A 22,410-nucleotide genomic window follows, 5' to 3' on the forward strand; every position below is an offset into this window, starting at 1 on the left:
CAGGAGGAGAGAGAACCATTTTTCTGCCAAGGATCATTTGGGTAGTTGCCAGCACCATTACAGGCCATGCAAAAAATGATCAATCCACATATCCCATATGAAGCATAGATGCTGTACTTGAGCTCTTGCTAGAGGCTAGCACTCTACCTCTTTGATGCGTAGCTCCACTTCTGCTTTTCTGGTGGTTCATTGGGGACTTTTCTGTCTGAGACTGGCTTTGCACCGCAATACTCCGAGCTCAGCTTACTGAGTGGCTAGGTTTACAAGTGTGAGCCACTGGTACCTGGCTTCACAAAGGAATTTTAAGCATATCTTTGCTCACCCATACTCATAGAAATATTACCCACAGTAGCCAAAAAGTAGAAGCAGCGCAAATGTCCCATCAATATATGATATGGATAAACAAAAATACGGGACAGGAAGTGGCGCTGTGGCTCAAGTGGTAGAGCTCCAGCCTTGGGCTGAAGAGCTCAGGGACAGTGCCCAGGCCCAGAGTTCTAGCCCCACGATCGACCAAAAAAAGGGGGTGGGCGACACATCCATAGGGTGGAATATTATTCTCCCTTAGCAAAGGAAGGATGAATGGATGAAATCCATCCATGCAAATGGATGAATCCAAATACATGCTAAGGCCAGTTAGAAAAGGGCATGCTATGAGATGTATATACAAGAGTAAAATTCATAGAAACAAAGAATAGAATGTGGTTTTCTAGGAACTAGAAAAAACGGGTTATGGGGATTTATTGTGTTACTGGGTACAAAATCTTTAGTTTTGCAAAATGAAAAAGTTAACAAAGGAATGTCTAACTATGTAAGTATTACTTAAATGCTAAACAGTTAGAAGGAACATTTTGTCAGAGCAGATGAAAGTCCCATGAAGAGGTTGGGTGAGAATGAAGGAAATTTGAAATTACAAAATGAAATTTCCATTTGGATGTAGCGTTGTCATCTCAAATTTGAGATGTCCTAAACCGAACTCATGATCCCCTCCTTCCTCCCTTAAACTCCACCTGTTCCTTCACTTGTTAAGTAGAAAGTTCTAGTTGGTCAGGCTAAAACATTGGGCTTATTCTCTTTTACCCCCACATCTAGTTTAGTAGAAAATCAGACATGAAACCTACCCAGGTCTCTGAATCCCTCATCTCTGTCTGTCTGTCTGTCTGTCTGTCCCGTCCCTCTGTCCCTCTGTCCCTCTGTCCCTCTGTCCCTCCGTCCCTCCGTCCCTCCGTCTGTCTGTCATAGGGCTTGAACTCAGGGCTCAGCACTGTCCCTGAGCTTTTTCACTCAAAACAAGCATCTACCACTTTGAGCCACAGCTCGACTTCCAGTTTTCTGATGGTTAATTGAAGATAAGAGTCTCACAGGCTTTCCTGCCTGGGCTGACTTTGAACTGCAATCCTCAGATCTTAACCTTGATCTTAACCTCCTGAGTAGTTAGGATTTACAGATGAGACACCAGCCAACTGGCTTGTCTCTCACCTTTGACTATTATAAGGTGAAAGATCACCTCCTGGATTCTTTCTTTCTTTTTTTTTTGGTTGGTCATGGGGCTTGAAGTCTGGGCCTGGGCGTTGTCCCTGAGCTCTTCAACTCAAGGCTAGTGCTCTACCACTTGAGCCACAGCGCCACTTCGTTTTCTGGAGATCAGTGTCTCTTGGAAAGCTGGATGATGGTGGCTCACACCTGTAATCCTAGTAAGGATCTGATGATTGTGGTTCAAAGCCAGCCTGGGCAGGAAAGTCTGTGAGACTCTCATCTCCAATAAACCACTCAGAAAACTGGAAGTGGTGCTGTGGCTCAAGTGGTAGAGCTCTAGCCTTGAGTTGAATTGCTGAGGGACAGTGCCCAGACCCAGAGTTCAGGGCCCATGACCACCAACAAAAAAGAGTCTCATGGGGGCTGGGAAGGTGGCTCAGTGGTAGAGCCCTTGCCTTGCATGCCTGAGGCCCTGGGTTCGATTCCTCAGCACCACATAAGCAAAAAGAAAAAAGCTGGAAGTGGCGCTGTGGCTCAAGAGGTAGAGCGCTAGCCTTGAGCTGAAGAGCTGAGGGACAGCGCCCAGGCCCAGAGTTCAGGCCCCACGACCGGACCCAAAAAAAAAAAAAAAAAAAAGAGTCTCATGGACTTTACTCCCTGGGCCTGCTTTGAAGGGCAATCCTCAGGTGTTAGCCCCCTGAGTAGCTAGGATTATAGGCGTGAGCCACTGGTGCCCTGCTTACTAAATTATTCTTTTAGCTTCCATTTGCTTCCTCCCTGAAAAAGCCTTCAGATTGGCCCTTACATTAATCATGTCTACTTGTTTCAAGCTCAGGGTCCACCCAGGGTTTCTTTTATCAATGGAAAAGTCACAGCTCTCACCAGACTTGGGTCTGTGATATCCCTGTCATCTTTTTCTAGTTCTCTGTTTGCTTAGCTTCACTGGTGTTTATTTTGTCATTGGCTTTCTTTCTTTCTTTCTTTCTTTCTTTCTTTCTTTCTTTCTTTCTTTCTTTCTTTCTTTCTTTCTTTCTTTCTTTCTTTCTTTCTTTCTTTCTCTCTCTCTCTCTCTCTCTCTCTCTCTCTTTCTTTCTTTCTTTTCTTTCTTTCTTTTCTTTCTTTCTTTTGAATTGAACTTTAGGACCTGTGCTAGACAGGCATTCTCTATCACTTGAGCCACACCTCTAGTTGGAGATGGGGTCTCATGGACTTTCCTGCCTAGGCTGGCTTTGAATTGTGATCCTCCAGGATTCTTCAAGCTCTTGAGTAGCTTGAATTACAGGTGTGAGCCACTGGTGCCCAGCTGCTTTGGTCTTAAGAAAGTTACATAGTTATATTACCCTCTTTGTGTCTAGCATATGCAAGGCCCTGGCATTGGTCCTCAGCAGTATGAAAAAGAGGAGGAGGAGGTAGAGGAAGATGATGATTTTGAGTAATCGATGATAATTTAGATAAGATTAATTCAGACTAAGCTTTGAATGATGGTGATGATGACAGTTTAGATTGTGATGATAATTAAGGTTAGTTTAAGCTTTTGTAAGATGATAGAAGGGATTAATTGCAACAAGATATTAGGATGGTGATTAATGTCAACATAGAAAGTCTTTACAGGTTTACCTTGGTATATAAGCTTTTGCTAGTGATTCCATTTGGCCATCAGTTCCTTTTTCAACTTAAATGGTTATATAATAGTAATTGAATGGGATGTAGCTAGAGCATATATGGTTCTTTGGGAACAGAAATGCCCTATTTACAGAGTAAAACTGCAGGTGAAGCTTCAAAAATGAACAGCAGACATAATGGAGAAAAGTGGTTTTTTTTTTTTTTTTTTAAAGTGTGTATATATATATATATATATATATATATATATATATAAAATTTATTTTTGTTGATTGTGAGGCCTGAACTCTCAGCTTAGGGCTAGCACCCTACCATGTGAGCCACAGCACCAGTTCGGGGTTTTCTGCTTTATGTGGTGCTGAGGAATCGAGCCCAGGACCTCATGCATGGTAGGCAAGCACTCTACCACTGAGCCACCTTCCCAGCCTGTTAAAGAATATTAACTTAGGATTGTCACTGCAAAAACCTGGCAAGGCTGGCCCTCAACTGGGTTTGAATCAATTTAAGATGAGGTAGTGGCCAGGCACAGCTATTCATGCCTGTAATTCCAGGTACGTTGGAGGTAGTGATAGGAGGATTGTAATTTAAGGCCAGTGGACCCGGGTTAGCAAACCCTTAACTTACCATAAGTTAGGTGTAGAAATACCTATCTGTAGTCCTGGATTGTGGTACAGTTTTTTTTGTCCCAGACCAAAAAAAAAATGAGAGCTCATTTGAAAAAGCAAAAAGCATGGGCGGGGGGGGGGGGGGGGGGGGGGAGGGCTGGAGTTGTGGCTCAGGTGGTAGAGTTCTTGCCTAGCAAATGCAAAGCCCTTAAGTTTAAACCACACACACCCTCAAAAAAATCTTTTTTTAAAAATCATGTTTGTTTTTGTATGGATTTAAACTATCTTTTTTTTGGGGGGGGGTCATGGGGCTTGAACTCTAGGCCTGGGCCCTATCCCTCAGCTTTTCAGTTCAAGGCCAGCGCTCTACCACTTGAGCTACAGCACCACTTCTGGTTTTCTAGTGGTTTATTTGGAGATAGGAGTCTCACGCCCGAGCTGGCTTTGAACTGAGATCCTCAGATCTCAGCCTCCTGAGTAGCTAGGATTACAGGTGTGAGCCACCTGCGCCCCGCTATCTCACTGTGTTTAATTTCCAGGATCTAGTAAAAAGCCACACCATAATAGAGAATTAACTATTAAGGGATAAAGAAGACAATAAATTCATAGGAGTGGTAGTTATCGAGGGCAGAGCTAAGACAAAGTTCAGGAGGGAAGAACAGATTTGGAATCATGTTGCCCCTCCCTGAAGCTTGTGTTTGGGTTCCCACTGGGTGGTGAAGGTGTTTGCTGAGTTGCTTGTTGGCTATAGTCAAGGTAGGCAACTAGGAAGTTGTAATAGCATTACTTTTGGGTTACCAGGAAGCTAGTTAGGGCACTGGCGAGAACTTGGGGAAGATGCCCACAGGTGTAGTGTTCACTGAAACCTGTGTGTCAGTTTATCCTTTTTAAATTTTATTATGTACAAGGGGGATACAGTTAGATAAGTCAGGTACAGACAAGAGACAAGTCAGTTAATGAATAGGTTGCTTTTTTTTTTTTTTTTTGGTTGGTTGTGGGGTTTGAACTCTGGGCCTGGGCACTGTCCCTGAGCTCTTCAGCTCAAGGCAAGTGCTCTATCACTTGAGCCACAGTGCCACTTTTGGTTTTCTGGTGGTTAATTGGAGATAAGAGTCTCATGGTCTTTCTTACCTGGGCTGGCTTTGAATCATGATCCTCAGATCTCAGCCTCCTGAGGAGCTAGGATTACAGGTATGAGCCGCTGACACCCAGCTTAAATTTCTTTTTGGACAATGTCACCCCTTCCCTGCTCTTCTCCCATCCTCCCATCCATGACTACAAGTTGTATAGTTCATTTTCAACATAGTGTCTAGTGAGTACCCCTGTTTCATTTGTTCATCCTTTGCCCTTCCATTTCTGTTGCCCCTTCCTTACCCTTCCAAAGACAGATAAATGAACAAACAAGACAAAAAGAAACCCGAAACAGCAGCAAAGATAAAAGCTCTTGTTTCCATTTCCATTTTATTTGATCAGGTGCACATAAGCATTGCACCTTTGTGTTCCTCTCCCTAGGAACATCCTCCTTTGTGTGAATGCCTATTATGTATCATATAATTTATCTTTTGGGGTACTTAGCTTCCATATGTTCTTAACACATCTGAGGTAACAGTAAAACACTCCTATTTCTAGACACAAGATAACAATCTGTCAAGATGAAAAAAAAATCTTATTTCCCTAATACCTTTTAAAGATATTCTCAGTCTCTACAATCATTGTCTACATTATGGCTGTATTTATTTCTCTGTAATCAAAGTTTCATGGAATAGTCTGTTACTGAGAGACTATAAAGTTGATCTTGAATAATTTACAATAATAGAAGGAAAGAAGAAAATGTTAGAGTATAAGCAAAGTATAAGAAAGAGAAAATAGCTGGTCACTGGTGACTCATGCCTGTAATCCTAGCTACTTAGGAAGCTGAGATCTGAGGCTCACAGTTCAAAGCCAGCCCTGGCAAGGAAAGTCTGTGAGACTCTTACTTCCAATTAACCACTAGAAAACCAGAAGTGGCACTGTTGCTCAAATGGTGAGTGCTCGCCTTGAGCATCCAGGCTTAGAGTTCAAGCTCCATGACTGACACCCGCCACCCCCCACCCCCCCAAAAAAAAATACATATATAAATCCCAGTTCTCACTTGTATTGTCACAAGGCCAGTAATAATTTCTGTGTTTCTGACCACATCTCTCTCCTTCCCCACAAACAGACAGGAGAACCAAATATATTACTCAGAACTTCTTTGGTACATTGAGGATTTTCCGTCTCCACTCTGCTTCAGTTAACCATCAGCTTTCCACTTAGGGGTGATACCAGCATGTTGTACAGACCTACCTGTATAAACCGGGCTTGAGGTTTTCCCAGCTGTTCATGTGGAACTCACATCAGCATGGATTGAGGGCGAGAGCAGGGATGCAGCAAGAGCAAAGGAGGCTGGCCCATCCGCTGGGTCACTGCCTCATATCTCTGGACCTGCCTAGTTTGGTCTCTTTTATCATTTTCACTATGATCGTTAGGAGTGGTACAGCAAATACCCAATTCTAATATGTGGATTGAGTTTCTTCCATTTTACATTGAGATTCAGACGACAACGTTTGTATGATGTAGCCCAGTGCTTGTAGCGCACACCTGTAAATCCCAGATACTCAGAAGGCTGAGACCTGAGGATCATGGTTCATAGCCAGCCCAAGTGGGAAAGTCTATGAGACTCTTGTCTCCAATTAACTTACCAAAAAGCCAGAAATAGTGCTATGGTTCAAAGTGGTAGAGCGCTAGCCTTGAGCACAGAAGCTCAGGGACAGCACCCAGGACCTGAGTTCAGGTCCCAGGACTGGCACACACACACACACACACACACACACACACTCACACACACACACACACACACACACTCACACACACACACACACACACAAAATTGGGGGCTGGGAAAGTGGCTCAGTGGTAGAGCGCTTGCCTTGCATGTATGAGCCCTGGGTTTGATTCCGTAGCACCACATAAACAAAAAGAAAAAAAGCGAGAAGTGGCGCTGTGGCTATGGTAGAGCGCTAGCCTTGAGCTGAAGAGCTAAGAGACAGTGCCCAGGCCCAGAGTTCAGGCCCCATGACCGGACCCCCCCCCCCCAAAAAAAAAAAAAATTGGTGTCACTCACAGTTAGGTCTAAGCAATTTTTCAAAGGGTGTGAGTAGTTTTCTCTAGAAGGCATGATTCCTTGTCTTGTGTCTGGTCTATGACTTTTTATTCTTGCCTGCTAGATACATCATTCATGTTACCTCAGAAATCTTTAACAAGGCCAGGCACCAGTGGCTCACACCTGTACTCCTTGCTCCTCAGGAGGCTGAGATCTGAGGATCATGGTTTGAAGCCAGCCTGGGCAGAAAAAGACTGTGAGACACTTATCTCCAATGAACCACTTAAAAACTGGAAGTGGCACTGTAGAGTGGTAACCTTGAGTACAAAAAGGTTTAGGGACAGAACCCAGGCTGAGTTCGTCTCTCATCCAACCACCCCCCCCCCCCAAAAAAAAATCTAACAAGGTCTACAAAGTATTGTGCTTCTTCCTTTGTGGGTGACAGAAGAGCTACTATGACTTTATTCACTTTAGAAGTGAATTTTTCAGGGCTGGGAAGGTGGCTCAGTGGTAGAATGCTTATTTGCATGCATGAGGCTCTGGGTTCAATTCCTTGGCACCACATAAAAAAAGCCAGAAGTGGTGCTGTGGCTTAAGTGGTAGAGTGTTAGCCTTGAGCTGAAGAGCTGAGGGACAGCACCCAGGCCCAGAGTTCAAGCCCCAGGACCAAAACAAACAAACAAAAATGTACTTTTCATGTGTTTCTGACCTTGAATTCCTAGATGTTTGCTGGCATGAAGAGGTCATACATTTTTTTGTGTGGGTTGTAAGACTTGAACCCTGGACCTTCGCACTGTCCCTGAGCTCTTTTGCTCAAGGCTACACTCTACTCCTTTGAGCCACTTGGCCACTTCTCGTTTTTTTCTGGTGGTAAATTGAAGATAAGAGTCTCACAGACTTTTCTCCCGGGCTGGCTTTGACCCACAATCATCCTCAGATCTCAGCCCCCTGAGTAGGTAGGATTGATTATAGGCAAGAGCCACCAGCACCCAGAAGAATCTAAACTTTTGTTCTGTTTATTTCTTTCCTCCTCCTCCTCCTCCTCCTTCCTTCCTTCCTTCCTTCCTTCCTTCCCTCCCTCCCTCCCTCTCTCTCTCTCTTTCTCTCTCTCTCTTTCTCTCTTTCTTTCTCTCTTTCTTTCTTGGACTTGAACTCAGTAGCTGACTTTTTCACTCATTAGCTAGCCAATTGAGCCACACCTCCAATGTGTTGGTTCTTTCTTTTCTTTTTTTGGTTCTATTTATCTCTTCTAGCTTGTAGGATCTATTTGCGATTTACTATTCAGCTATTAGTGCAGCTACTTTGTGTGCCTGAAACAAGAAAGGGAGCAGCAGCAACTCCCCCACCAAGATGAAATTTAGAGCTCTTTGAAGAAAATAAACTGTGTGGAAAAGTCTTTGAAGTGCCGTAAAGCTCTTCTGGAATGTGCCATTGGGTGGTACTAATGAAACTCACTGGGGAGTTGTCTGGAGTGTCAGCAGAACTCACCTGAGTCCGTTTAGGTGGTGCCATTGAAACTTCCGGGGTGACCATCAGTGGGTATTGCATGATGGTTGCAAGAAGAGAACAAAACACAGTGGAACAGGAAAAAAAATGCTCCTCAGTAATCTAGAGCATTCTATTGGCATAACACTGTTATTATTGCAAGCAGAGCTGTCCAGGGCAAATTTGAGACTGAAAGATAAAAACATTGATAACCAATAAGAGTCCCTTTGAAGTATTGTGTCTAGAAAGGAACACAATTTGCAGATTGAGATTAGATAAACAGCAGGCTAACCCTCTGTCTCATTCATTACGTTGCTAGTCTACAATGCAAACTGAGGCTGAAGATTCTTGTCTATTTTTTGTCTTATCCCCAGGACCTAAATGGAACCTGTACTAAGTTACATAATTGAATTAATAGGTAGAAAACAGTGCAAGACAAAATTATGTCATTCTGGTTTTTGTTAGGTTTGGTTTATTCAACATAGTTAAAGAAAAATTGCAGTTTGATCTGGACTGAAATGGACTAAGATTTGGAATGGTTGACTTGAAAATTTTATTTGGTTCAAAGAAAATCAATCACCTGCTTGAGTACTGATTGATTCCTCTTCTTATGGCTTACTACATTTTTGCTTGTGTGGTGAAAATCCCTTTTAAACAATGGGCTATGATTTTGATCAGTGTGTATAAAAGATATAGTACTGTGTATTTTGTGGTTTTTTTTTTTTTCTTTTTCTGGGCCAGGGTCTTTTAAAAATTACCATATATCGCTCGGTGTTGGTGGCTCATGCCTATCATCTAGCTACTCAGGAGGCTGAGATCTGAGGATCCTGATTCGAAGCCAGCCCAGGCAGGAAAGACTGTCTGTCCAATGAACCACCAGAAAACCAGAAGTGGTGCTGTGGTTAAAAGTGGTAGAGGGCTAGCCTTGAGCAGAAAAGCTCAGGACATCACCCAGGCTCTGAGTTTCATGAATGACCACCCCCATCTTTCCCCCAGAAAAATAGCATACATTACTTACACATAGTGACCTTTCTACACATGCACATAATGTATTCTTTTTTTTTTTTTTTTTGGTTGGTCGCGGGGCTTGAACTCTGGGCCTGGGCGCTGTCCCTCAGCTCTTCAGCTCAAGGCGAGCGCTCTACCACTTGAGCTACAGCGCCACTTCCGGTTTTCTGGTGGTTTATTGGAGATAGGAGTCTCACGGTCTCTCCTGCCCGGGCCAGCTTTGAACCTCAATCCTCAGATCTCAGCCTCCTGAGTAGCTAGGATTACAGGCGTGAGCCACCAGCGCCCGGCTGCACATAATGTATTCTGATCAACCTCACTCCACAGTCTCACTCTCCCCATCCTAATTTTGTTTAATCTTCAAATGATTGTACAGGGGTTTACGATTAACGATGGCCGTTTATATATGCAGAGTTCATACTGATCAGTCATTCCTTCTGTCATTCTGCCCCTCCCACCTATCTCTCTCTTCTGCCCTATGATAGCCCTTTGGAAAGCGCTAGTAAAACAGAAGCAGAGATTTATCGTATCTTGAATTTTGGCTTTCCCTTTCCCTAATTTGTAGAGAGTATGGGACAGAGTGGGAAGAAAATGTGTTGAACGAGAGAACCAAAGAGTAAAACCAGAACCCCACTTGACTGAATGCCTGTCTTTGGAGCCCTTGATGGAGGATGGGGTATTAAGGGACATGTCCAGCGCTATACCAGGAGGAAAAAAGGGGCTACAAAATGGGTGAAAAACCCAACCTTTCAACTACCCATTCATCCTCTGACAAACGTAACAGTGTAGAGAAAGCCTTTAAAATCAGAGAATCTCATGTCATTTGTGGGGCTTGAACTGAGGGCCTGGGCGCTGTCCCTGAGCTTTTTCATTCTATACTAGCGCTCTACCATTTTGAGCTACAGCACCACTTCCAGTTTTCTGGTGGTTCATTGGAGATATGAGTCTTACAGACTTTTCTATCTGGGCTGGCTTCAAATCCCAGTCCTCTGATCTCAGCCTCCTAAGTAACTAGGATGACAGGCACGAGCCACAGTTGCACAGCTTTTAATTTTCTTCTTGATTCTTTTTCCCCCAGTTGTGGGGCTTGAACTCAGCTTGGGTACTGTCCCTGACTCTCAGTCTGTTGCTCTACCCCTTGAGCCACAGCACCACTTCTGGCTTTTTTGAGTAGTTTATTGGAGATAAGAGTCTCACGGACTTTCCTGTTTTGAACAGTGATCCTCAGATCTCAGCCTCCTGAGTAGCTAGGATTACCGGTGTGAGCCACCGATGCCCAGCTTTCCTTCTTGATTTTTCTGTTAGTGTTCTAGTAATCTATAATGAGAATACTAGATATCCTTGGATAATGTGCCCTATTTTGAGAATGTTTTTTCTTCTTTTGTTTAGAGCTGGAATGTCAATTATCCATAGTTACCTAGAATAAATTGGTAGAATGTTCATATACCACTGATGTGAGCTATGGACAGACATGCCGTTTAATGCTCATATGTATTTTCTTTCACAGTTGAATTTGGTTTGGGCTACTGATGAGTAACAACAACTTTTAACTTCTGCCCTACTTGAGATACTTCTGCATATATGTATATATAACCTGTTAACAGAATATAAAAATAGAAATGGGGTTTATTATTGAGGTATTGACATTAGGGGAATAATTTAATTCCAATATTGTATGTGGGGAAAAAAGAGCCTACTTTCCTATTTTCCTATAATTAGGGTAACTATACATCATGCTTTGACAGGCCTGCTTTATGATGCCTTGTCCTGACCTATTTTTTAGTTTTGCTTTGCTGCAGTACAGAGGATTAAATTCAGGGCCTTGGTAGATAAGAGCTCTACCACCAGTCCTTTGCTTTTAGAAATTTGTTTTTTAGGGGGGCCAGTCCTGGGGCCTTGAACTCAGAGCCTGGGCACTGTCCTTGACATTTTTTTTGTTGTTGTTGTTCAAGGCTAGCACTCTACCACTTGAGCCCATAGCTCCACTTCCAGCTTTATTTTTGGGTGGTTCATTGGTGACAGAAAGTTTCACAGACTTTCTGTCCAAGCTGACGTGGAAGTGACATTCAGACCTTGGCTTTCTAAGTAGCTAGAATTACAGGCATGAGCCACTGACATCCAGATGGATTTTTATTTTGTGGTTCAGGCCATCTTTGTGCAGCTCAAGCTGACCTCAAATTCACAATCCTTTTTCCTAACAAGAACAAACTCACAATTCTTTTCAGTAACTTTTTGGACAGAGCTGGCCTAAAATGTGATCTTCCTGATCTTTGCTTCCTGAATAGCTAGAAATATAGGCATCGGCCATTGGGTCCATCTAACTCTGCTGTTCCTTCTTTTCTTTCTTTCCTTTTTTTTTGGGGGGTGAGGGGTGGTGTCAGTCATGGGACTTGAACTCTAGGCCTCTGAGCTTTTTTGCTGAATTAGCGCTCTACCACTTGAAGCCATAGTTCCACTTCCAGTTTTCTGGTGGTTAATTGGAGATGAGACTCTCATGGATTTTCTTTCCCATGTGAACTGTGATCCCTCAGATCTCAGCCTCCTGAGTAGCTAGAATTACATGCACGAGCCACCAGCAACTGGCCTACTCTGCTCTGTTTTTTTTTTTTGGGTCCGGTTGTGGGGCCTGAACTCTGGGCCTGGGCGCTGTCCCTCAGCTCTTCAGCTCAAGGCTAGCGCTCTACCACTTGAGCCACAGTGCCACTTCCGGCTTTTTTCTTTTTGCTTATGTGGTGCTGAGGAATTGAACCCAGGGCCTCATGCATGCAAGGCAAGCGCTCTACCACTGAGCCACCTTCCCAGCCACCTCTGCTCTGTTTTTTAACATTAATAGTAGCCTTTGGGTGGACACGGTAGCTCACGCCTGTAATCCTAGCTACTCAGGAGGCTGAGGACCACGTAAGCCAGCCCTGGCAGGAAAGTCTGTGACACTAGAAAACTGGAAGTGGCGCTGTGGCTTAAGTGGTAGAGCACTTTCCTTGAGCCGAAGAGCTGAGGGACAGTGCCAGGAATACGGTTATATTTCTTTCTTCTACCCATGTGTGTGTGTGTGTGTGCGCGCGCGCGTGTGCGTGTGTGTGTGCGCGCGCACGTGCGTGCGCACGTGCGTGTGTGGCGCGCGCGCGCAGATGTACACAGGAAAGCTACATCTACCACTCAGATAAAACATTTTGGCAAGCTGGTGCCAGTATCTCACACCTATAATACTCAGGAGACTGGGATCATGGTTCAAAGCTAGCCCAGGAAGGAAAGTTCTTGAGACTCTTATCTCCAATAAAAGACCAACAAACTGGAAGTGGCGCTGTGGCTGAAGAACTGAGGGATAGCGCCCCGGCCCAGACTTCAAGCCCCACGACTGACCGCGCCCCCCCCCCCAAAAAAAAAACAAAAACAAAAACAAAAACAACTTTTTTGTAAGCATTTATTAAAACTTTCATTTTCTGTACTTTACCTCTTAGTGTGTTAGAGCTGGTCATTAATTTTTTTTTCAGTTTTATATATTTATTGGCTGTCTGGTTTGGCTAATCAAATCTTAATTAAGGGTTTTATATTACACACACACACACACACACATACATATACATACATATAGCTTATAGTAAAAGAATTAGTGAACTTCTTTTTTTCTTTTTTGGTTGGTCATGGGCCTTGAACTCAGAGCTTTGATGCTGTACCTGAGCTCTTTTTGCTCAAGTCTAGTGTTGGGCCACAGCTCCACTTCTGGTGTTCTGGTGGTTAATTGTCGATAAAGTGTCTCATGGACTTTCCTGACTGGGCTGGTCTCAGTCTGTGACCCTCAGATCTCAGCCTCCTGAGTAACTAGGATTACAGGTGTGAGTCACTGGCAACTGGCTATGAACATTTTTATCATTCACCCTGTGCGACATGTCCTGTATTACCTGAACTTAACCAAATAAAATATAACTAACCTACTTTTATCATAGCATAGCAAGAAATGTTTATCTTCATAAGGATGAATTTTGGATTTTTTTTATTTTTGGCCAGTCCTGGGGCCTGAACTCTGGGCCTGGGCACTGTCCCTGAGCTAATTTTGCTCAAAGCTAGCACTCTACCACTTGAGCCACAGCACCACTTCCAGCTTTTTCTCTGTATGTGGTACTGAGGAATGGAAATCCAGGGCTTCATGCATGCTAGGCAGACACTCTACCATTAAGCTACCTTCCCAGCCTGGATTCTTTTTTTATTACAGATCCCTTTAAGATGCACCATGACGATGGCTTGGGAGATTTGCTCTTTCTCTCTAGTGAAACTACAAATGCTGAAACATTTACAGGGCAAAGTGTTCCTGTGGAAGGTAATTATGGTATGACTTCAACTAGATTTGTTCTATAGGAAAGGAAAAACAACTTTCTTTTGCTGTGTGTCATGTGAGAAGGAGGATTGGTCAGTCAGTCAGTTTTGGCCTTGAACTCAGGGCCTGGGCTCTGTTGCTGAACTGTTTTGCTCAAGGTTAATGCTCTTCCACTTTTAGCCCCAACACCACTCTGGTTTTCTGGTAGTTAACTGAACATAGAGTCTCACAGACTTGCCTGACTGGGCTGGCTTTGAACCATGATTCTCAGATCTCAGCTTCCTGAATAGCCACGATTAATGGTGCGAGCTACTGGTACCTGGCTCTTTTGCATATTTTAGATTCATTGTTTGCCTTGTTTGGAGCTCATATAATAATAGAGATAAGGTTTTAACATAAGTTTCATATGTAAGGAGCGTATACAGGTAAGGAATAATCTCAATAAGTAGCTTTAGAACTCTGTGTGTGTGTGTGTGTGTGTGAGGGGTGGGGGGGCCCTGAGGCTTGAACTCAGGGCCCTGGGTGCTGTCCCTGAGCTTTTTTTCTCAAGGCTAACACACTACCCAGCTCCACCTTCAGCTTGTTTTTGGTGGCCAGTTAGAGATAACCAGCCCTGGCTGGTTTTGAACTCAGTTCTCAGATCACAGCCTCTTGAGTAGCTGGGATTATAGTTGTCAGCTACTGGTGCCCAGCTAGAAGTCCATTTTATAATACATCTTTGAACAACAATACATATTTTTTTTTTTGAGAAATTGTAACATAAAACAAAAGGAAGGACTGTTAGGGTCTCTAGTAGCAAAGTAGAGAAAATTTACTGTTGGGCTATTCAGGGAAGACTGACCTTTTCTCATAGGACTTTGAGTTCTCTAACATAGGGCCAAACTCTGTGTCCATTATTTTTTGCTTATGGACTGAAACAGAATACACTCTCCTTAAGCTTTTATTTTTATTTTTGGTGCTGGTCCTGGGGCTTGAACTTAGGGCTTGGTTGCTGTTTTTTAGCTTTTTTATTCAAAGCTGGCTCTCTATTATTTTAGCCACCAGTACAACTTCTGGGTTTTTGGCTATTTAGAGATAAGAGTCTCAGGGACTTTCTTACCTCATCTGGCTTTAAATTACATTCTTCAGACTTCAACCTCCTGAGTAGCTAGAATTACAAGTGTGAGCCACTGGTGCCGGGCTAGCTCAGTCTTCTGTATTTTGAATTTTATATTACCATATAGAAAGTAGCTAATAAAGGACTGAGAAATCTGGCTTAGTGGTAGAGTGCTTGCCTAACATGCATAAAGCCCTGGGTTCAATTCCTCAGTACCACATACACAGAAAAAGCTGAGTGGCACTGTGGCTCAAGTGGTAGAGTGCTAGCCTTGAGCAAAAGAAGCTCAGAGACAGGGTGACCACTGAGCTCAGGCCTGAGCTCAAGCCCCAGCACTGGCAAAAAAAAACCCAAAAAATCCCCCTAAAAAACAGAAAGCAGCTAACAAATGTTGGTTAATGGTGCCACCGGGATATAGTATACTGCCTACTAACAAGTACCTAATACCTGAAGAATATCAGCAGGATTTCTTTATTTAAACCTTAGTGCTCTCTTGGTCATTGCTTCTTGGGCCTCTCGGCAACATATGTTGATGATTTAAAATGTCTAACTTTTCTCCAGTTTTAAGTTTTTAAAAATATGCTTGTACTTCACTATTAGGTGTATCTTCCTGTGACATGTTTGCTCCCACAGCGGTGGTACCTCAGGAGTGGTCTGTAGAAGCTCCAAGTTTTCCACAGTCAGAGCCCTTTGTTTCCCTTGAAGTCACTGCTGAGACTTCACAGCCAACAGGTAATTTATTTAAACCCCCTTCATTTATTCTTGGTTGTACTTTCAATAATATAAGTTATAAGAATTTTTAAACAGCTTATAGTAGATACAAATAAAAAAATTGGAAACTGTAACAAATGTTCTTAATGTTATTAGCAGTATCATAGCTACAGTAATTGTAGTGGAAACATAACACTTGGGATTAAGGGGTAAAGGAGATATATATATATATTTTTTGGCTTTGTTTTTGGCCCTTCCTAAGGCTTGGACTCTGGCCTGGGCACTGTTCCTGAGTTTCTATTGCCAAAGGCAGGATAACATTTTAGCCACAGTACCATTTCCAACTTTTTTGAGTAATTTTTTGGAGATAAGAGTCTCAGGGAGTTTTCTGCCTGGGCTGGATTCAAACTCTGCTCCTCAGATCTCAAGCCTCCTGAGTAGCAAGGATTGATTATTACAGTAATTTTGCTTTGTCTGAGATTGGACTTTGACTCATTGACTGGTGTTCTATCACCTGAGCCATGCCTCTAACCTGAGATTTTTAATGTAAATTTTGAGCTCCATGCCTTTTGAACAACATGCCTTACAATGGCTCAGTTTATTTGTTCAGCTGCCATTCTTCTACTTGAGCCATGCCTCCAGCTTGACTTTTTGCTGGTTCTTTTGGGAATAGAGTCTCATGGGTTTTCCTGCCTGGATAACTTTGAACCACAAACATCTACTTCTCAGCTTCCTGAGTATCTAGGATTATAGATTACACCTGGATAGGTTTTTTTTTTTGTTTTGTTTTGTTTTTTGTTTCTTCTTTGAAGAATGACTAGCTGCCCTACAGCTTCCTTTTCTAATTCTGATTTTTCTATTTTTTCATTTTCCTTCCTTCCTTCCTCCTTCTCTCTTTCTCTCTTTCTCTTTTTTTTGTTTTTTTGGGTCTGGTCATGGGGCTTGAACTCTGGGCCTGGGTGCTGTCCCTCAGCTTTTCAGCTCAAGGCTAGCGCTCTACCACTTGAGCCACAGCACCACTTCCGGCTTTTTTCTTTTTTCTTATGTGGTGCTGAGGAATCGAACCCAGGGCCTCATGCATGCAAGGCAAGCGCTCTACCACTGAGCCACCTTCCCAGCCCCTGATTTTTATTTTTCTTTTTTTTCTTTGTTGGTCGTGGGGCTTGAACTCTGGGCCTGGGACAGCTCTTCAACTCAAGGCTAGTGCTCTACCACTTGAGCTACAGCGCCACTTCCGGTTTTCTGGTGGTTTATTGGAGATAGGAGTCTCACGGTCTCTCCTGCCCGGGCTGGCTTTGAACCGAGATCCTCAGATCTCAGCCTCCTAAATCGCTAGGATTACAGGCGTGAGCTACCAGCGCCCGGCTCCCCTGATTTTTCTTAAGCCTGTATTTTCTCTCTCTGTTTTTTTCTTCAGTCCTTTCCCTTTCCCTTTCCCCTCCCCCCTTCCCCCTTTCTTCTCCCCCCTTCCCCCTTTCCCTTTATCTTTTGTGGTACTGAGATTTGAACTAAGATACTTGCACTTGCTAGTCTGGAATGCCTTCCAGTCCATTTATTTTGTTCATTATTTTGGCGATGGAATCTTGCAAACTTTTCTGCCCTTCCTGGCCTCAAACCGTGATCCTGCAAATCTTAGCCTCTGCGTAGCTAGTATTACAGGTGTGAGACTGTGGCACTGGTTTCATATATTTTATTCTAAGTGTTAGAACTATCAAAAAACTATCAGAATACGTTAATTCAACAAATTGTGTTTGTACGTGTGTATGTGTGGGGGGGGTGTATGTTAGTACCAGGACTTGGTTGGGTTCAAGGCCTGTGATTTTGCTCAGCTTTTTTGCTCATGGCTGGTATTCTACCACTTGAACCACACCTTTAGTCTAGCATTTTGTTGCCTAATTAGAGATGGTGTCTTGAGGGCTTTTCTGCCTAGGCTAGTTTCAAGCCGAAATCTTCCAGATCTCAGCCTCTTGAGTAGGAATAATTAAAGGCATGAGCCACTGACTCCTGGATTCAATTTTTAATCATGTATAGGTCTTTTGGTTACAGAACTTAAATTATTTTCAAATGTAGAGGTGTGGGTCCTAAGTTTTTGACTTATTTCCCTTTGACAACCTAGCCAAAGAAGTAGAAATGGCATCAGTAGAGGACCAGCCACCAACAAAAACATTGGAAATGATTGAACAGAAGACCACTGCCATGGTACCATCTGGAGGAACAGAGGTGGTCTCAGAAGAGAACATGGCACCAATCACAGAAACAGAGATGGCATTAGCTACAGCCAAGGATGAACCCACCCAATCAGAAGTGACACTGGCCAAAGATTTGCAGTCATCCATCGAATCAGATCTGTCCCTGGCCAAGAGCATCGTACTGCCCATAGAAACAGAAGTGGCTGCAGTGAAGGATGTCATAGTGCCTGTAGAAACAGATGTGTCTTCAGCCAAGGAAGTATTATTGCCTCCAGAAACAGAGGTAGCCCCAGGAAAGGATTTGACACCATTGAAAGAAGCAGAGATTGCCCCTTCTGTAAAAGTGGACTTGGGCTCACATGATGACAAGGTACCACCCCAAGAAACAGAAATAGCCCCAGCCATGGGTATGGTACCACTTCCAGCAATAGAAGGGGCACTGGACAAGGAAACTGCACCAGCCACAGAAAACTCCTTTGCGGAAATGGCTTTGAGCTCACAGACAGAGGTGGCCCTAGAAAGAGACATGACCCTCTCCCCTGATAGCACACTCTTGACCAAGGATGTAGCACTGCCCATAGAAGCAGAAGCCACCCCAGTCAAGGACATGACTCCATCCCCAGAAACAGAAATGGCTCCGCCCCCTGAAGCAAAGGCGGGTCAGGTTGAAGACCTACATATGTTTTCGGGACCAGAAGTGGACTTGAGCAAGGATATCACTACACCCCCAGAAACAGTGATGACCTGGGTAGATACTATGACCCCACCCCCAGAAAAAGAGGTAGCTTCCGTCAAGGACCTGCCTCTGCTGCCGGAAACAGAGGGAGCCCTGGTCAAGGATGTGATTCTGTCTCCTGGCGCAGAGGTGACCCTCGCCAACAATGAGACCCCAGCCAAGAATGCCACCCCACCCACAGAGAAAGAGGTGACCCCAGTCGTAGTTAAAGACATGGAAATTGCACAGACCCCGGAAGGAATAAGTGAGAACTTCCAGGAAAAATCTCCTCAGGACGAGAGGCAGTCACCCACAACTTCTTTCGTGATTTCACCAGGTATGTACTTGTGCTTGCTCTCAGTATGTCTGTCTGCCAGGGTATATAGTCACCAGGTGCAGTGAACTTGTTTGAATGCTTTGCAAGTATGTTCATGTCCCTGCCCTGTTAGCCGCTTGCTTGCTTGCTTCTCTCCCTCCCTTCCTCCCTCCCTTGTCATATGGACCTTTTCTGCCCAAGCTAGATTCAAGGCACAATCCTCAGATCTCAGCCTCTTGCGTAGCTGGGATTACACACACAAGCCATGTGTCCTTGGATTGTTGGTTGTGGGGCTTGAACTCTGGTCCTGGGCATGTCCCTGAGCTCTTCAGCTCAAGGCAAGCACTCTACAACTTGAGCCACAGTACCACTTCCAGTTTTCTGAGTGGTTTATTGGAGAGAAATCTCATGGACTTTCCTTCCAGGGCTGGCTTTGAACCACGATCCTCTGATCTCAGCCTCCTGAGTAGCTAGGATTACAGCTGTGAAGCACTGGTGCCCGGCCCTAACAATATTCTTAACAAGCACTTGTTACTTTTCTCCCTTCCTAACCTGGTGGCTTCCAATTATGTATCCATTTTTCTGCTGCTTATTTTAGAAGAATTTCTTAAAAACTGTTCTCATTTTGCTTCTGGTAAATCGAAAAATAGCTCAAATAGTGCATCTCTCTGAAACTTACACATGATTTTTACCATTATCTTTAGAACCAGGCCAAAAGTATAACTTGCCAACAGATGAAAACGCTCTGTCAGAGAAATTAGAACAAAAGGAACCACTCAGCAGTCCTCCTTCTGAACTTCCTTCAGAGACCTCAGGTAAGTCAGAAACATGCTCTATAGATCTCAGCCTACTGAGTACGTAGGATTACAGGTGTGAACCACCAGTGCCCGGTCTCAAATCCCAGTTTCTTCAGACTTCTGACTCGTGAGTATTCTATCTGTGGTACCGGAAGAGTAGGGTAGGGGAGAGGAGGAAGGAGAGAAGAGAGGAAGAACAGAACTTCAGAATTATAATCCATATTTTAACCAGATCTTCAGTCAAGTGTAATGGCTCATACCTGTAATTGAAGCACTCAGGAAGCTAAAGTGTAAGTAGGATAGTAAGTTCAAAACCACTCTAATACAAAGCAAGACAAGATCCTGTCTCCATAACAAGATTCTTCTAATTTTTAATATGCACTGAACTTGGAGACATAGTGTTCTAAAGGTACTTTCCAGCTTAAAGTTTACTTGATGATTACGTTTTTGATGTTAAGCCATACATACACATACATGAATACCAATTGATTTTTCTGCCTGCTCTTCTGTGACTGATTGGACATGACTTATTTCACTTAGAATCCTAGTGCTCCACATACTTTCTAGCACCAGCTAGAGGCTAAACAAGAGAATTTCAAAATGTTTTTGCCATCTGGACGTGTCAGTAAAGATTTATTAAATACTTATTCTGTACAAAATAGGCCATATTAAGGCACATATATATTCAAGTCCTGGTTCTTGTCCTTGAGTTTTTATTACAACCTGGATGGAAAAAGAACTTCCTATGAATGACCTCTACAAGATTTATAGAATTAAAAAATAAAAGATGCCGCGTCAAGTAGCTGCTGGTTAACTGCTAGTTAAATGTTGTGAAAACCATGGGATCATGTAGCCTCACAATTTGCTTTTCAAAGAAGCGATAATTAACCTGACTATTAAAGGTAGAGTTTAAGAGGCCTTTGGAGGGATAAAGGTAAGAAATATGATGCTATTTGGGATTTTAATATTCCTGGAAATCAATTCATTGGATCAAATTTAATAGGAGCTGCTATAGACCTGTGTGCTTTATTTTACTTTAGTTTGCTTTGTTTTTTGAGATAGATAGTGCTTTACTTTGTAATCCAAACTGCCCTTGAACTTGGTGATCTTCCTCACCTTACAGAGAAGTAGGATTACAAGCATGCCCCACCGTACCTGGGTTAGACTTGCTCTTAATGAGACTCATTCCAAGAGCTTGGATCTGTATTATATTATTTCCTGAAACTTTTCAAAGGATGCTTATCCTAATGGTTGAAATTTTTGTTAACCTGCTTAACATTGAATACGTGTTTATCTTTCAGGAAGTACATTTAGAAAGAGAACATTGAAATCTTAGTGCATTTGTCTTTCAAAGTAATATGTTCTGGTTCTGGAATAATGAGAATTTTCTTCTGGCCAAAATATTCAATTTTTTTTTTTTTGAAGTTGCATGAATCTGGCATTCTGGTCTAATTCCCAGAATCAATCTGGTTGGTTTGACAAAAATTAGTATAATTTTGGTGATAGAATCTTAGGATTATAAATTTTGTCCAAAAATCACACAAAAAGACAAGCCTTTAGTGAGTACCATTTTACAGAAGGCATATTAGTAGGCACCTATGTACCTATTAAAAACAACAAATATAAATAAATGAAATTCATAGGCAACAAGTGCTTAGAGGTTAGAATATTTGAAATAACTTGAATATTTTGTAAATATGCTTGAAAAAAATCTTTGCCTGAGATAATGTTTAGGGGAAAAAAATAGAAAAAAAAAGGTTTTCTGAATAAAGTAGATCAGATCAGTGAAAATCGACTATTTAAGATGAGTGACTACATGACTTTTTTTTTTTTTTTTTTAAAGAAACGGTAACAATGAGTTTATTGTTCAGAATTTTAGGCAACTTCATGTATTTCAGGTACCCCTCTCACACAAGGCAAAGCAGTTTGCAGACCCAGTGACCGCAGGTCAGCTCGGTCCAAGCCTGCCAGGTTCCCTTCTGAGCTGCCGGGAGGCTCTATTCCATGGAAGATTCCTGATTCCAGGCTGGGCCCCTGCCCTTTTTCTGAGTTGGGTTGGGTCTCTGGTTCCTATTGTGAACCTGGGAACCAAAGGCAAAGTATCCATGCTGACTTCCTTGGATCCCAGAGAGAGCATGACAGGGAGGCATGGGATGTAGAAGAAGGCATGCCAATGGCGGTGAAGAAAAAGAAAAAGAAACCAAAGCAAAAGAGATATCCTCAACCTCGGGGCGGAGGTCACTGGCCGGAGGACCCTGCCGATGAGCCAAAACGTCATCCCTTCACAATTGGCCCCCATCCATCGGGTGTCCTCTCCAGCCAACCTCCCACTGTAGGCTCTGACTATGGCCTCGTACCCAAAGAGAATTGGCGAAGCGAACGCGCTCGTGACTCCACAGCAACCAAACTGGTGGGCCAGAACCTTATCTCAGAGAGTCTCAAACTTGCTTCATGTCCAGAAGGATCTCCAAAACCGGAAGTAATTTCAAGAGTAGAGGAGGAGGGCAAAGGTAACAACGAATCAGCCCTAGAACAACAGGATCAGCAGTTGCTGAAGCAAAGTGAATACAAACCACAGCATGTGTCCCACCCACAAACACCTGTGGAGACAAGTCACACAGTAGACGCTCCTAGTCTGAAAGTACCCCTGGAAGAAGAGAGCGTGCACAGAATGGAAACACCTTTGAAGATTAGACCCAAAGAGGATTGCTCTCCTATCTTGGACCAAGAGGTTAAGGATAGAGTTTCAAAGCCCATAACCGTGAAAGAACTACCTAATCCGACACCCATTTTGACAGCCAGTAATCCATTAGACCATAGTGTAGCAGAAGGGAGTGATGCAAGTAAAATTACTAAAGTGCAGAATGCCAAACAGAAAGAGTCTCCTGAAGGCACCAAGGAGGAGGTTAAAGAAGTGACAAAGGAAGCCTTTGCCAAGCCAAGAGAGGAAATCAAGGTA

The 22,410-nt window shown here is 43.2% G+C and overlaps 1 protein-coding gene across 1 annotated transcript in view; it reads left to right on the forward strand.

The window, feature by feature from the left end:
* Map4 (microtubule associated protein 4) overlaps positions 1–22,410 on the forward strand; it is a 110,283-nt gene that overhangs the window by 47,008 nt on the left and 40,865 nt on the right. The window contains exons 4-7 of the mRNA XM_042665989.1: positions 13,526–13,630; positions 15,324–15,455; positions 17,545–18,675; positions 19,359–19,469. Coding sequence (XP_042521923.1) covers positions 13,526–13,630; positions 15,324–15,455; positions 17,545–18,675; positions 19,359–19,469 — 1,479 coding nt within the window. The remainder of the gene's footprint in view (positions 1–13,525; positions 13,631–15,323; positions 15,456–17,544; positions 18,676–19,358; positions 19,470–22,410) is intronic.

Source organism: Dipodomys spectabilis, unplaced genomic scaffold (genome assembly GCF_019054845.1).
Source record: "Dipodomys spectabilis isolate Male_0828 unplaced genomic scaffold, ASM1905484v1 ptg000360l, whole genome shotgun sequence".
In the NCBI taxonomy this organism is placed as follows: Eukaryota; Metazoa; Chordata; class Mammalia; order Rodentia; family Heteromyidae; genus Dipodomys; species Dipodomys spectabilis.